This window comes from Leptodactylus fuscus, chromosome 3, assembly GCF_031893055.1.
Source record: "Leptodactylus fuscus isolate aLepFus1 chromosome 3, aLepFus1.hap2, whole genome shotgun sequence".
In the NCBI taxonomy this organism is placed as follows: Eukaryota; Metazoa; Chordata; class Amphibia; order Anura; family Leptodactylidae; genus Leptodactylus; species Leptodactylus fuscus.
The window spans coordinates 90,914,094-90,929,219 of NC_134267.1; the positions used below are offsets into that span (position 1 = coordinate 90,914,094).

The following is a 15,126-nucleotide window of genomic DNA, read 5'->3' on the forward strand; positions in this document are numbered from 1 at the left end:
AGACTCAGGGGAAGTGAAGAAACATAACAAACACTGTTACTCACCTCTCCAGGATCTGATGTTACTCCTAGCACAGGCTTCGGGCCTCTATGGTAATGTCCCAGATGTCATGTGATCTGGGACATTAACATACAGGCTTGAAGTCGGCTAGGAGTAACACCGGAACTAGGCGAGGTGAGTAACAGTGTTTATTATGTTCCCTCATCTCCACTGGGGCTCAGATTATTATACTCAGGGGTCTGAAAAGACCACCAAGTATAATAATAGTGGCATTTGTTGGGGTTCGTGGCTTGGGTCCAGGCCTGCTCACGGCCATTTCCTGAGTTCTATAGCGGAAGGGGAAGCGGGGGCAGCCATGAGCAGGCCCGGGGAGGTAGGTAGGTAGAGAAGTGGCTTCTTTGCTGCCCTCCTTGAGACCAGGCCTTGCTCCAAGAGTCTCCGCCTCACAGTGCGTGCAGATGCACTCACACCTGCCTGCTGCCATTCCTGAGCAAGCTCTGCACTGCTGGTAGCCTGATCCCGCAGCTGAAACACTTTTAAGAGACGGTCCTGGCGCTTGCTGGTCTTTCTTGGGTGCCCTGGAGCCTTTTTGCCAACAATGGAACCTCTCTCCTTCAAGTTCTTGATGATGCGATAGATTGTTGACTGAGGTGCGATCTTTCTAGCTGCGATACTCTTCCCTGTTAGGCCATTTTTGTGCAGTGCAATGATGACTGCATGTGTTTCTATAGAGATAACCATGTTAACAGAAGAGAAACGATGCCAAGCACCAGCCTCCTTTTAAAGTGTCCAGTGGTGTCATTCATACTTAATCATGACAGATTGATCTCCAGCCCTATCCTCATCAACACCCACACCTGTGTTAATGGAGCAATCACTGAAACGATGTTAGCTGGTCCTTTTAAGGCAGGGCTGCAATGATGTTGAAATGTGTTTTGGGGGATAAAGTTCATTTTCTAGGCAAATATTGACTTTGCAAGTAATTGCTGTTAAGCTGATCACTCTTTATAACATTCTGGAGTATATGCAAATTGCCATTAGAACAACTGAAGCAGTAGACTTTGTAAAAATTAATATTTGTATCATTCTCAAAACTTTTGGCCATGACTGTATGTTTTATGTTTATATAAGGTGTTTAAAATGTTCCTCCTCAGTTTCTATGTATTACATTCATAGTTCCCCATATTCCCTGTCATAAGCAATGAGATTTTCTAATACTAATAGAGAAATAGTAACAAAAAGTGGATTTCAGATCAGGATATTGCAAAACTTATTAATGACACAAACGCTGGCAGAAAATCCAAATTTGTTTGAAGGTTTAGGCATACTTTATCTTGGCAGTATGGCTATGTTTGTCCTCTTATTTTTAAATAAACACAATTCTTAATGCCATAAAATTACCATTAACGGGGCATTCCAGCTCATAATTTTACTTAATACTGTTGTTGAGGAGTACTTAAAGAGGACCTTTCACCTCTTGGGGCACATGCGGTGTTATACACCGCTAGAAAACCGACAGTAAGTTGAATTCAGCGAATTATCGGCTTTCACGTTCTGTGCCCCCGGTGAAGAGCTATCGGTGCCGTTACCGTAGCTCTTCAGTGTCAGAAGGGCATTTCTGACAGTCAGGAACGCCCTTCCTCACAGTAGCATCTATTGTGCTGTACTGTCAGAGGGGGTATTCCTTACCACCCAGAGATGACGCAGAGTGGTGAGGAACACCCCCTCCCCTACTCCTAATAGTGCTTGTCCATAGATGAGTACTCGGGGGGGGGGGGGGGCATTCCTTATGGCTCAGCGTCATGGCTGGGCGGTAAGAAATGCAGTACAGGGCAATAGACGTGCCTCAGGAGGTGAAAGGTCCTCTTTAAATGTAACATAGCATTACTTATTTTTCCATAAGCTTCTGTTTCCAGTTTCAGAAACCCTCTTCATCTGTATACAGGTTCTCCGGCTGTTAATAAGGGGTTAATTTCTTATGCATCTTACGTCTATTTCTTATATCTAAATGAATCATTATGCTGGGTTCACATCTTCATTTGGCTTGGTTTTTGAAACCGTCTCAAAATCCTCAAAAACTGATATAGAAAGCTTTGTTATAAAACCCATTGAATTTAATGGGTTGTAAAAACCATTTATAGGTGTCTGTTTGTATTATTTCCGCCTGGTATCTGCTGTTATGGATGGAGAAAAAAGTCTGACTTGCAGGACTTTTTCTCGTCCAAAACATAAGAATACCAAACGGTCAGCAACAAATCCGTTTTTTATAACTTTGAGGTCTATAGAAGGTGGACACAAATGGATTACAAACAGATAGTAATCTGTATCTATTTTGCAATCCATTTTTTCTCCTCAGAATGAAGAAGGGAATTGACATACAGAATAGAAAGCGTCAAGGTTGCCCTCTGTTAACATCATTATTTATCCTGCCATTGGAGACTCTACTTCAAGCAGTGCGCCAGTATCCTTAAATTAAGGGGATGACCGTGGGGACTGACACCCTCCAAGCCACGGCCTTCACTGATGATGTGCTCTTCATTGTTACTAATGCCTCTAAAGGTCTACTTGCAAGTAAACTTGACAAAGTCTGAAATCTTACATCTTAACATACCAAAGGCGCTACAATTTGAGCTACAACAAACAACCCCTCTCTATGTACCCATACATCTCCCATCCACATTCTTTTTAAAAGCATACGCAGCATCTTCATGAAATTGATCTGGAGCAACAAAACTCCCTGTCTGGCTTGAGTGAAATTGGCAAAGCACCACGCTACCGGTGGAATTGGCCTGTCAGATATCCATAAATTCTACCAGGCTGTATAGCTTAGTTGGCGAGCAAGGCTGGTTTCTCCTACAACAGAGATTCCTGTTAACCTAATTTGCGGTTTACTCCCTGCCACCGCTCAGACCATCTTATGGCTCCCACAGTTGAGTCCAGTCAAAGATTTGGCACACAACCCCATTATTAGAGAATGTTCAGAAGCCTGGAAATTCATGTCGGAAGTATTAGCGCCATTCCCGTCTCCTCTACTGTCTTCAAATCTGTGCAGTCCAAGTTGGCTTCCAGAGTCTATATCTTGGCAACGACAAAAAATTGACTTAGTTATGCTTCGATTATGGTAGTTATGTCTGTTAACTACATTATTGTTACCCTGATTACCTGAATGTATCCTTCTTTACACGTGCTGCACTGTGAACGTTATATGATGTTATTTTTTGTTGTCCCATGGCATGTTCATTGTGCCTTGATACTGTACATGTTTTATCACTATTTTGTTAAAATACAAACTCTTGTATTAAACAAAAAAGAATGAAGTAAGGAAAAAAAATGGATTAGTCAAAAACTGACACAAATGGACAGAAACTGTTTTTTTACAGATTTGTGTATGCGCTGTGTAACTGTTTTTGTTTTGTTTTTTTTTAAATTGTTTGGCAGCAGATGGATACCAGGCATAAGTGTAAACCTAGCGTAAGTACATAATATTAAGTTCCATCTCTGCTTTGTACTAATTTCCAGTTACTATCTAAGCAGTTTGTAGCCAGGTAACACTGTATTGTACTCTGAGTCTTGGACATTCCTGTCTAAAATGTTTGTCAAACTTCTTTATTACTAATTTGATATGATGAAAACTAAACAAACTAACAATCACAGTTGGGGACTGTTCACATTACATTCTAATCATCCATTGAGCAGATACGTTTTGACACAGAAAAAATATGTTAAAACATGATCCCCAAGATCTTTGTAGACTTCCGTTTGCAAAATGGATCTTGATAGTGTATACTTATGACTCTGTTTTACCTCCAGTACATCATAATCTATTGTATATAACAGTCAGAAAAGCATGGCATGGCAGATATATATATACTCTAGGACAGGGGTAGGGAACCTTTGGCTCTCCAGCTGTTGCAAAACTACAACTTCCAGCATGCATAGTTGCTTTGCTGTTCTTGGAACTCGCATGTATGTGAATGGAGCATGCTGGGAGTTGTAGGATCACAGCAGCTGGAGAGCCGAAGGTTCCGTACTCCTGCTCTAGGGTTTCCTCAGGCATTGTATAATAAGCGGATGCCTGGGGGAGGAGAGTGTGTGAGATGTGCCGTCTGTGCCGTTTTTCCATGGACCCATAGTTGTACACGTATACATGAAGTATAAGGGTGCGTTCACACGGAGTATACGTTCACTGATTCTGAACGTGTAACTCGTTCCAAATCAGCGGCGTTAAAACAGATCCCATTGCTTTCTATGGGAGCTGACATACGTGCGCTCCCCATAGAAATGAATGGGCTGCTTTTTTCCTTATTGCTTTCAATGTGATACGTGCGTGGCTTCCCGGGCACTGTGGCTGAGATGTGGAAAGTTACACTGCGGAAGTGTGCCCTAGTTTCCCTACCTGCTGGTGTACTCACCGAAAGTGTGCAGCTGACCGACGCGTCACACCCTCGACAGCAAGGCGGCATGTGTGCTTTGGTCTAGCCCATAGCTGAGACGCCATGTTAATTCACTTCTCTCAGCATCTGGCTTCTTCCTGTACAGCGCTGGACAATGGCTCGAGGACCTGAGATGGCGTAATGTCGGGTCCTGTAGCCTACAACGAACATAATTTTGGAGCTCACAGTGGGGATACCCACTCCATTACTGGGATTCGAACCAGCCTATGTTCTAATCTGGGTGCCATTGCAGGTATGTGTGAAATTTCATGCAAATCGGTTCTGTCGTTTTGGCGTGATTGAGGAACAAACATCCAAACACACAAACATTTATAATATTAGTAGGATAGGATATATATATGAGTCTCTGTCTATCTGTCTGTCAATCTGCCTGTTTGTTCTCTATGCGCAACCAAACAACATTGTTCCAATCCTCACTAAATTTGGCACACAGGTGCATTAGAAGTCTGGAAAGGTTTAAGAAGGGTCTCAGCTGTCTTACTCATATTCCAAATGCCATACACATGATTACTCCACATGCACACAACATTGGTTTCCATAACTGACATCCAACACTGATATCCAAACTGACATACACACATCAGAGGATTAGATACACAGCTCAGCACACACCAACATACATCAGAGGATTAGATACACAGTTTAGCACACAGTATCACAGATCAGAAGATTAGATACACAGCTTAGCACACAATATCACACTTCAGAGGATTAGATACACAGCTCTGCATACACCATTACACATCAGGGGATTAGATACACAGCTCAGCATACACCATTACAGATCAGGGGATTAGATACACTGCTCAGCACACATCAGAGCTTTACTCAAGGTTTCCATAACAACGCAGCCATTTTTCTTCACTGCTGTAGGTCTGCTTTAAAGGGGCAGAGCAATGTTGATGACACTGTTACACAAGGTCACATACACACAGTTTTACTCCAGGTATCCATAACAACCGATTGCAGGTTTTTCACTATCCAAACTGAGATACACATGATAACATGATACTTATGGGAACATACACAAATGACATACAAAATAGACCAGTGCAAAAGTGGGCAATTCTTATGGGGCCATTACACAAAAAAAAAAATGAAATATACCCGTGCGATCCCAGGTCCTCCTGCTAATACTAAATATTTTTCAACAAATCTATATATCAGTCTGCTTAAAGGGGCTCTATCAGCAAAATTTTGCTGTATGGGCCCCACATATGCGTGAATAGCCTCTAAAAAGGCTATTCAGGCACCACTAATCTTATATTAAACCCCCGTCCTGTTTTAAAATAAAATTATAAAAACATATATGTAAATCATACCTGAATGTGCACGGTGGGCGGTCGTGCACGATCCGACGTCATCTTCTGGCACACCTACCTCTTCTTTCTTTTGCAGCGACGCCCTCTGGTGTTGGCTCTTCCACGCCTTCAGCGGTCTCTTCTTCTGGCGTGATGGCTTCAAATCCCATGCCTGCGTAGTAGTGCTTCCCTCCGGAGCACTACTGCGCAGGCTTTGGTGCTCAGGATACTCAGTTCCCCTTACCACTTCACGAGCGTACTGCGCATGCACTGTATGCTCACGAACTGCCATTGCTAAAAATGGCGCCGAAGCCTGCGCAGTAGTTCTCCAGAGGGAAGCACTACTATGCAGGCGCGGGATTTGAAGCCATCACGCCGGAAGAAGAGGATGCTGAAGGCGTGGAAGAGCCAGGACCAGAGGGCATCGCTGCAAGAAGAAAGAAGAGGTAGGCGTGCCAGAAGATGACATCGGTTTGTGAATCACCGCCCACCATGAACATTCAGGTATGATTTACATATATGTTTATATAGTTTTATTTTAAAATGGGACGGGGGTTTAAAATAAGATTACACAAGTAACGCCCCAGGAACAACTAGGATACCGATATTCAAAACCCGATGTCCAACGAGCGCTACAACAATCTGACACAGGCTAACAGTAAATATATATGGGCTCTACGCGTTTCGCCTGTATATAAACAGGCTCATCAGGAGCTAGATAAATTGTTACTAGGCACAATGACCTCCCTGTCTCAATGTAAAGCACTACAATCGATGTGCAGTTATAACTGCAGTTCCTGAGGCACTAATGGTGTACCCCAGTACTTAGAGTGTCTGTGCCCCTTTAACTCCTATTGCTTTGTAACATGCTGTCTGAAGATTACACAGCATTTTCATGGTGATAAATTCCCTTTAAGTGGATTTTCCTGGATACAAAAATGTTATATAGGGGCATAAACTGCTATTTGAGCATACAGCACTACATGTAAGAGAAAGCTTTTAGAGTTCAGATCAAGATGATTTGGTTTTTGAACACGATGTCACATTTGCAGAGCCCTTGAGCTGCCAGTAAAGTGGAATCCCCTGGGCAGTGACCCTATTTTGAAAACTACATCCTTAAATAGTTTTCCAAAAATTAATGCGCAGCAGATGGTGAAAAGTGAATATGAAATCTGTGTGTAGTATATTAGGTACACAACATCCTACGCTATTCTCCAACTAACTACTAAGATGAAGGGGGCATTCTGGCAGGGGGGGGGGGATGGGGATGGGGGAGCAATCTGTATCTTTTCCCTTGTAAGCTCTAAACCTAGGTGTACTCTGATGTCCTCTGCAGAGCTTATACATTCCCCTTCCTACTACAGTCAGCTTTGCTAATAACTTAAATAAATGTAACTAGCCCATTTGTCGATGGTTGGTGTGCTGGGGGGGGGGGGGGTCAATGGGGTGCAAAAAATCATCTATTGTGACATTACTTTTTAATATTTAATATTTTTCACCATTCTGCATACAGTTTTAGTTACCTTTAGTAGTATATCAGTATGGTTACAGAGATATCTAAGAATGGATTCGCACCAGCATTCAAACTCCGTTTGGATTTTCCATCCCCATTTAAAAATGCGGAGAGAAAAGTCCTACAAGCAAGGCTTTTCTCTCTGCATTTTTCCATATTTTTCAAGTGGAAACCAGGCGGTAACCACTTTTTAAGCGTATTATTGTTCCATTTTTTGGGTCCCGAATAGAGATGAGCGAGTACTGTTTGGATCAGCCGATACGAACAGCACGCTCGCATAGCAATGAATGGATGTAGCCGGCACACGGGGGGTTAAGCGGCCGGCCGCCGTCAAAGCAGGAGTACCAGGTGCATCCATTTATTTCTATGGAGCGTGCTGTTCGGATCGGCCGATCCAAACAGTACTCGCTCATCTCTAGTCCCGAAGTGAGCCCGAAGTGAACCCGTTTTTTTGGCAAAAACTATTGTACTTGCGTCACTATCTTCTGAGATTATTTTTCTATCAACAGAGCAAGTTTAGGGCTTATTTTTTTGTTTAATATTTGTTACTAAATAATACAGATGGGCAATTTGTTTCCTAACAATGTTGGCTCATCCGGGAATATTCCAAATTATTCAGTTATTAACAAAAATGAACAAATGGTTCTATTCTTTGGATGATCAAAAATGGCCACGCTAAAAGAAAATGGCTGCCACCATGTGTTAAACCAGGAAATACAGAGCAGAAAGTGTCATGTGTGCACATTTACTGTACTGCTACTGAAGCTGGCTGCTACTCGTAATCAGCTGCCACTACTCAGTCAGGGCGGGTTCACACCTGCGCCCAGTCTCAGCTTTGCAGGTTGACGTCATCTGCCCGAGAAACCGTGAGCGTCTTCTGCCTCTCTGCGGCAAAATCGGTTTATTTAATTGGACACAAAGTCGGAAACGCAGGACTTTGTGTCGGGTTAAAAAAAACGTATATCACAGTGGGTTTAGTATACCAAACCAAAGTTCAAATCACAGAGTTGGTGACTAATATAAAACCTAACTTTTAATATAACTAGATAAAACCCAGATACCCACGTCTATTAAAAAGTTGCATGGTTTCCAATCGTGTTCACCATAATAACCACCTGTTATACAGTACATACTCAAGCATTGTTGCACCTAGTCTAATATATTTTTTTTGGCACATGTGACCTACAGCATAATACCCAAGGAGGGATAGTGTGGTTACCTGATCCCATGCTTGTTGGCAGTATTATGATGAACACGATTGGAATACATGTGACTTTTTAATAGACGTGGGTTTTATCTAATTGTATTAAAAGTTACGTTTTAATACACCAACTCTGTGATTTGAATTTCTGTTAAAAAAAAACAAACAAATGGATTCGCCACGGAGAGGCACAAGACGCTCGCGGGTGGACACTGACTGCTAGGTTTCTGCCTCCTGTCCAGTTTTTCGGGTAGAAGACGGAAACCCACAAAGCGGAGACTGGGCGCAGGTGTGAACCCGCCCTCAGACATGTCCTGTGGCCTGGTTCATAATATTATGCCCTGTTGCACTGTCACACATGCTCCCACTACTGCCTAGTGACTGCCACCATTGTCATCACTCAAGCAGACATGTCTTGAGGCCTGGTCCAACTGCTAAACTGGTACACATATTGCCACAGTGGCTCGCAAATTTGTCTCCCAAATAACATTAAGCCCCTGCAGCACTTACAAGCCATCAAACCTGGATAATATTTCTACGAAAGCATTTATTTTTGCATTATAACCTCCATCTGTGTCTAAAAAGCCACAGGCCTGCACATTTCGCTAATAAATGGTTCACTTTTGGAGCATTTTAAATGTTAAATGTGTAAAAGTGATTGTCAGCTCAGTGTATGGTTAACTTGGAGTTTGTATCCACAACTTACATGTCAATTTCACTTTGACATAACTTCAGCTATGTTTGCCTTAGTGGGCTAGAAATTGGATAGACAGGTTCCTACGGAAGGAGTCCTAAGGCTAAGGCCTCAAGTGGCACCCTCGGCAAAAACACGCTGCGGGAAAAACTTTGGTGGCAATGCAAAGCTTTTGAGATTTGGAGGTTTCCTCTGCGGACTTTCTGCTTCAATTAAACCTATAGGGAAACCGCTGGCCTTTCCATAGGTATAATTGACATGCAGCAATGGTTTTGAAAATTGCTGATATGTTCACAGTGCATTTTTTACCGCAGAGCAGGGACGGGATTCATTAGAATGCCATCCACTTTGCTGTGACTATAAAACACCGCAGTTTTTTCTGTGTCGTTTCCCTGACCTAAGTGTTCTGTACTATGTTTTAAGTTCATTTAAAGTGTAGTTTGTAGTTGTAGTTTGTACCAAACTTGTTCATCCTGAAACAAACCGAGGACAGAACTGCCAAACCTGAAACGAATCTCGAGAAATTCTCTACCAAATATGTATTGTTTTATTTATATTAGAATGCATTTTTATATGGCAAAAGGGGTTTTTCTACAATTTTTTGTTTTACTTTCTTTACTCTATTTTTAGTTCCACTATGAGCCTTTTACCAGCAATCATATGACTCCTTGCTCATTATTATACATTGCAATACTCATGTAGTCGTTCCTAACTCCAGCAGTAGGATCTAGCAGAGATTGAGTGAAAGCAGATGAGGAGTCACTGATCAGGGTGCCCCAGGCTTCCATATAAACAAATCATCAAGGTGAAGTGAAGGTGAAGGTGAAGCAGTAGGGCTTGGGGGGTCATCATCAGGGCACACTTTTGTAAAAGCCCTTAAATGCCATGGTTATGATTAACTATGGAATCTAAGGGGCTAACAACTGCGATTGGAGTAATCTCCAATCATGGGTGATTCGTGGTCTACATTCTTTCTATCAGTTTCTGTTGATACACCATTTGTCCTACCCTAAGGGAGCATTGGTCAATGACATGATCGCCCTGGAACTTTGTTCTGTGTTGTATAAGCCATTTGACACGAATGTGCACTGGGTGCGGTCCTGGGTCTTTGATGGCCAAGACTGATGGTGAGTTGTCTTTTTGACTTTTACCTGTCCACCCTGATTGGGAGGGCAGGTATTATGTGGACCACTGCCTTCTAATGGTTTGATCAGTCTACTGCGTGTACTTTGAAGCTTTTAGCACATTTTTTGAGTTGGCGATTAGGGAAGTGTCGGTTGATTCCGTGATTCATTACCCTGATGACTTTTTGTGCATATGGCTGGTGGGCTCCAAGTGTGCATGGCCTTTCTGGATACTACTCAGTGGGTTGTTAATAAAGTTGAGCTGCCTTTATCCTGGGAGAAAACTGAGGGTCCATGTACTGGATTGAGTTTCCTGGGTATAGAACTTGACTCTATGACAATGGATGAGCATTTTAACAAGGTATTGGGTTTTCTAGTGAGAAACAGAGGTGTATGAGTTTGGAATTGAGTTCTGGTTGAGAGATGGGGTGCACCTTAAGGCAGTACACATTGATCTGTGGGTGTTGGGTATCCAAGAGGGAATTGAGAGGGCCCTGGAAATACTTAAGGGGCTAAGGCGTGTTCTCTGGTGGGGTCCTTGGAGTTGATGGTCAATTGGGGGGAATCACTAGGCTCCACCTTATAAATTCATTGTTAACTACACACTTTCACTGGATGACCTGGCACCTGGTAAACAAGTAGAGGGTTTTAGATCGTGGTTGCTGGTATATGGAAAAAGGGGTTCATCTTTATTCATGGTGCAGCCAAACTGGTGATCTTGGATGGCCTTAAGTATATGGTTTATTTAAAACAGAGCCAGGTTGGGGATTTTGGTTTTGTAGTTCCAAGGACTCTTAACCAGGTCAATTACTTAGTTAAATTATGTTAATCTATGGTAATTTAAGTTATGCTAATTTATTTTTTGATTTGCCATTTGTTTAATAAATAGGGCTGCTGTGGCCAATTGAATCAAACTCTCTGTCTCTGTCTTTTTTTTATTGGAAAGGGGCAGAAGAGGGGGATTTGGTCAGACAGCTTTGTAAATGATTAAGGTAACGAAACCCCGTAATCTGCATTGCCTAGTCATGTAAATTATGCCACAAGTGCTAAAAGTACTGTTGTCACTTGTATCCTAGCACTGTTAGCACTGTAAGCCGTAAAAACAGACTCCTATTAAAGCTATAAGAAAGACAATGTGATTTCCTAACACGTATTTTTCCCTTCCAGATCTCCATACCTGAACAACCACTTTTGTCACAGAGTAGAAGAGCTGGTTCCAGCTTCGAGAGAGAGGAAGATGGCGGATGTGAAGCAGGTATAGATTATAGATATTTGTAGGGTTATTTATTTCTTTTTAAAGCTTACAATGTTTTAATAAGGTTTGGGGAGGAATCCTTGGCAGGGAACTTTGTGTGCCTTAAGAAAGACTGTTCAACGGAAGAAACTTTTTTTTTTTTAATTATACTGTACAAAACTTGATTGAAAATCCTTGACAGAACAACGCAGGAGAATTAGATACTACATAAGCCTGAAATGGTGTAATGAAGGACACACGGTTCCATTAATCACAACAGGAATGCAAATGAAGAGAACAGAAATGCTCCATGTTTCAGGCTGTTGTTGTGTCAGGCACAGAACAATATGCGGTCGCACAAGGCCCCTCCCTGAGCCTGTGATAGGTTGCTAAGAATAGTTGCAGTCTGTGTCACTGAAGGGCAAAGTATTTTGAAATAGAAACAAAGTTGTTCACACCAGCACTTTGTAACCTGCAGCCCCTATGAAGCCATGCTGTGCAAGGTAAACTCACTGTGTGCTGCTGGGAAGAGAAGAGCATCTTTTCCATAGAAGTACATGCACCCTGGGAAAAAATCCCATACACCAGGAAAATGTTTCCAGAGAATACCAAAGAAGACCTCATACAACAGCAGCAGAGCGTCGCAGTTGGCAGCCACCAACCAGTCCCTATACAAACAGGTAATAATACATCCTGAGCGACAATGGAAACACAAACTGTTGTAATTCCGCATATTCTGCATAAGTGTGTTTACTTTTTTAAGAACTGAAGATCGTGCTAGTGTACTTTTATTTAGAAGCTGTCAAATGTAAAATAATAGTCAATGTGAATTTTTGCATTTTCATTCACAGATTATGAAATTCTAGGCAGTTTTACAACATGTTGTAAAGCCATCGCTTTTGCATTTGTTTTGTTTTCACGCTATGTCCCTTCATTTGCCTTACATTTATGTTATCTTTACCCAGCTGTAAAAAAACACATGAGAATACAGATGCTTTTGATGTTTTTGCATTGTTTTCGTTCTCCACTTCCATGTAAACCTGACCTAAAATTTCTTAGAAAACTTCATTCACATGCGACTGCAACATTCTGCGTTACCCATGCCATATTTTCATCTCTTATATGTGGCAGATTTGTCTACAGGACGCTGCAGAAAGGCGTAAGGAATCCCTGTGCATATGGTACTGAAGTATTAAGTCTCCGTTACAGAGTACCCCAATCGTATCACAGAGATGTAGTCTATGAATGGCATATTACAGTTTCCTAATATAGTGTATTACAGTTTCCTAATATGGTGTATTACAGTTTCCTAATTCTCCATAATAAAGCCATGTCATACTATATTGAGAGTTGTAATATACTACAAAAAATCTCCAAATTCTGATTTTGTGGATATCCTACAAAATTAAGTGGATGAGTTATGTTACAAGTGGTACAATCCGTGATTTCTGTGATTATAAATCTGATCTGTGGGTTCACTTTACCCTGTTGTGACATTTATCACCATGACAAACAGGTGGACAATAGAAACACGGATTCCTTGAAACCAGGGACATAATTACTGGGGTAGCAGCGGTAGCCACAGGGCCTGGGATATAGGGGGGCACCAATGGGCCTCTGATGGGTGTGTGTGTGTGTGTCTTTTTTTTTTTTTTTAATAGGCTGTTACTTGCTGGAGTACCTCCATGTTTATTTACTGATCCTTGCTCCTGCTCATGGCAGCTGAGCCCTTCTGTGGATGCGGCTATGATCAGGAGTGAGGATCAGTAAGAGAGGCCATGAGCCCGCGAACCACACAAACACTGCTATCATTATACTCTGTTCAAACGTCAGAATATAATGTTCGTTGGGCTAGGGGAGGTAACACAACATAAAAAGCACTATTACTTACCTCTCCTGCATTCTGGCAGGCTTTAGGCCTGTTTGGTGACATCACAGATATCACGTGGCCCAGGCCAACATCATTATGTGTTGCGATGCCGGTCTGGGTAAGGTGACGTCTGGACCAACATTGAAGAGATCTGCAGAGATGCACTGGAGTCCAGGAGAGGTAAGTAACATTGTTTTTTTTACGTTTGTATCCTCACCTTGGTCTCCAATCATTATACTCTGGGGTCTCAAAAGACCCCAGAGTATAATAATTGTTCATGGGTGCATGGATGGTCCACAATGGGACATAATACTGTGTGAAGGGGCCACTATGGGGCATAATACTGTGTGCAGGGGCCACTATGGTGCATAATACTGTGTGAAGGGGCCACTGTTACACATAATAGTGTGTGTGTGTGTAGGGGCCAATATAGGGCATAATAGTGTGTGCAGGAAGGTGGTTTGTGTGTGGGAGGGGGGTTAGTCAGGAGGCTAGAGGGGCCCCATGTCAAATGTTCACCTTGGGGCCCTGCCATTCCTAGTTACGTCAATACTAGAAACAGTACAGATGATTTACATTCCTTTCATGGAGTCAGTGCATTTACTAGTTAAACTTATTATTGCTTAAAATTTGTACAGTAATCCTTCAAAGAATGGATTCAGAGAATTCTAAAATTTCTTAGAAAACTTCATTCACATGTTACTGCAACATTCTGCTTTACCCATGCCATACTTTCATCTCATGTATGTGGCAGATTAGTCCCTGTGGCTCCATGTGGTATTACATTATTAAGTCTCCCTTACAGAGTACCCTAATAGTACCACAGAGATATAGTAGGGCCCCATACAAGCCTACGAATGGCGTATTACAGTTTCCTAATACTTCATAGTAAAGCCATGTAATACTATATTGAGAGTTGTAATATACTGCAAAAAAAAATAAAAAAATCTTCAAATTCTGGTTTTGTGGATATCCTACAAAATTCAGTGGATGAGTTACATGTGGTATAATCTGTAATAATAATGTAAAGCTTCTCTGTAGGTTCACTTCATCCTTTTGTGACATTTATCACCATGAACAACAGGCGGACAATAAAAACAAGTATTCCTAGAAACAGTACAGATGATTGACATTCCTTTCATGGGGATGGGTAAATTATTATTGCTTAAAATTTGTACAGTAATCCATCAAAAATGGATTTCAGAGAATTACTTAAATGGAACAATATCTCCAAAATACAATAAGTTGTGTAGCACTGTATGGTGACATGCTGAGGCTCAGGTATTGGGATGCACCTTGTGTTAATGGCCCACAATCACTGAACAACAATAATGTACCAGTCCCAAAAATCAAAAATGATCATTAATAGTTGTGAACCAAATAATGTAGATTTAAAAAATAGCATTTATTGAATATATCTTAAAAACGTGGCTCTTCCTCTCATAACACAACACATAAACTACTACTATACAGGCTATACTGCACAAAGCACAGTAACCATCTGAGGTCAACGGAGTCTGCACTTAAACTTCAGCACATCTCGCCCTACTTAAAGGGTTCTTCAGGAATTTTTGTGCATAATATAATAAGCAGATGTAGTGATGCTGTGATTAAATGCACTGCCCGTAATGCGGAGTCTGTATATACAGATTATTCCCTCTTATGGGGGACCCCAGCTCTCCGTGACAGGCACAAGTGCACTTTGAGACGCCAAACCTAAATACAAAATATTCTG

At 41.7% G+C, this 15,126-nt stretch overlaps 1 protein-coding gene across 2 annotated transcripts in view; it reads left to right on the plus strand.

The window, feature by feature from the left end:
• Positions 1-11,968: 11,968 nt before the first annotated feature.
• SLC2A12 (solute carrier family 2 member 12) overlaps positions 11,969-15,126 on the plus strand; it is a 50,180-nt gene continuing 47,022 nt past the window's right edge. For both annotated transcript variants that reach the window (XM_075267947.1, XM_075267948.1), the window contains exon 1: positions 11,969-12,201. In XM_075267947.1, the coding sequence (XP_075124048.1) occupies positions 12,114-12,201 (88 nt within the window). In that variant the 5' untranslated portion in view covers positions 11,969-12,113. The remainder of the gene's footprint in view (positions 12,202-15,126) is intronic.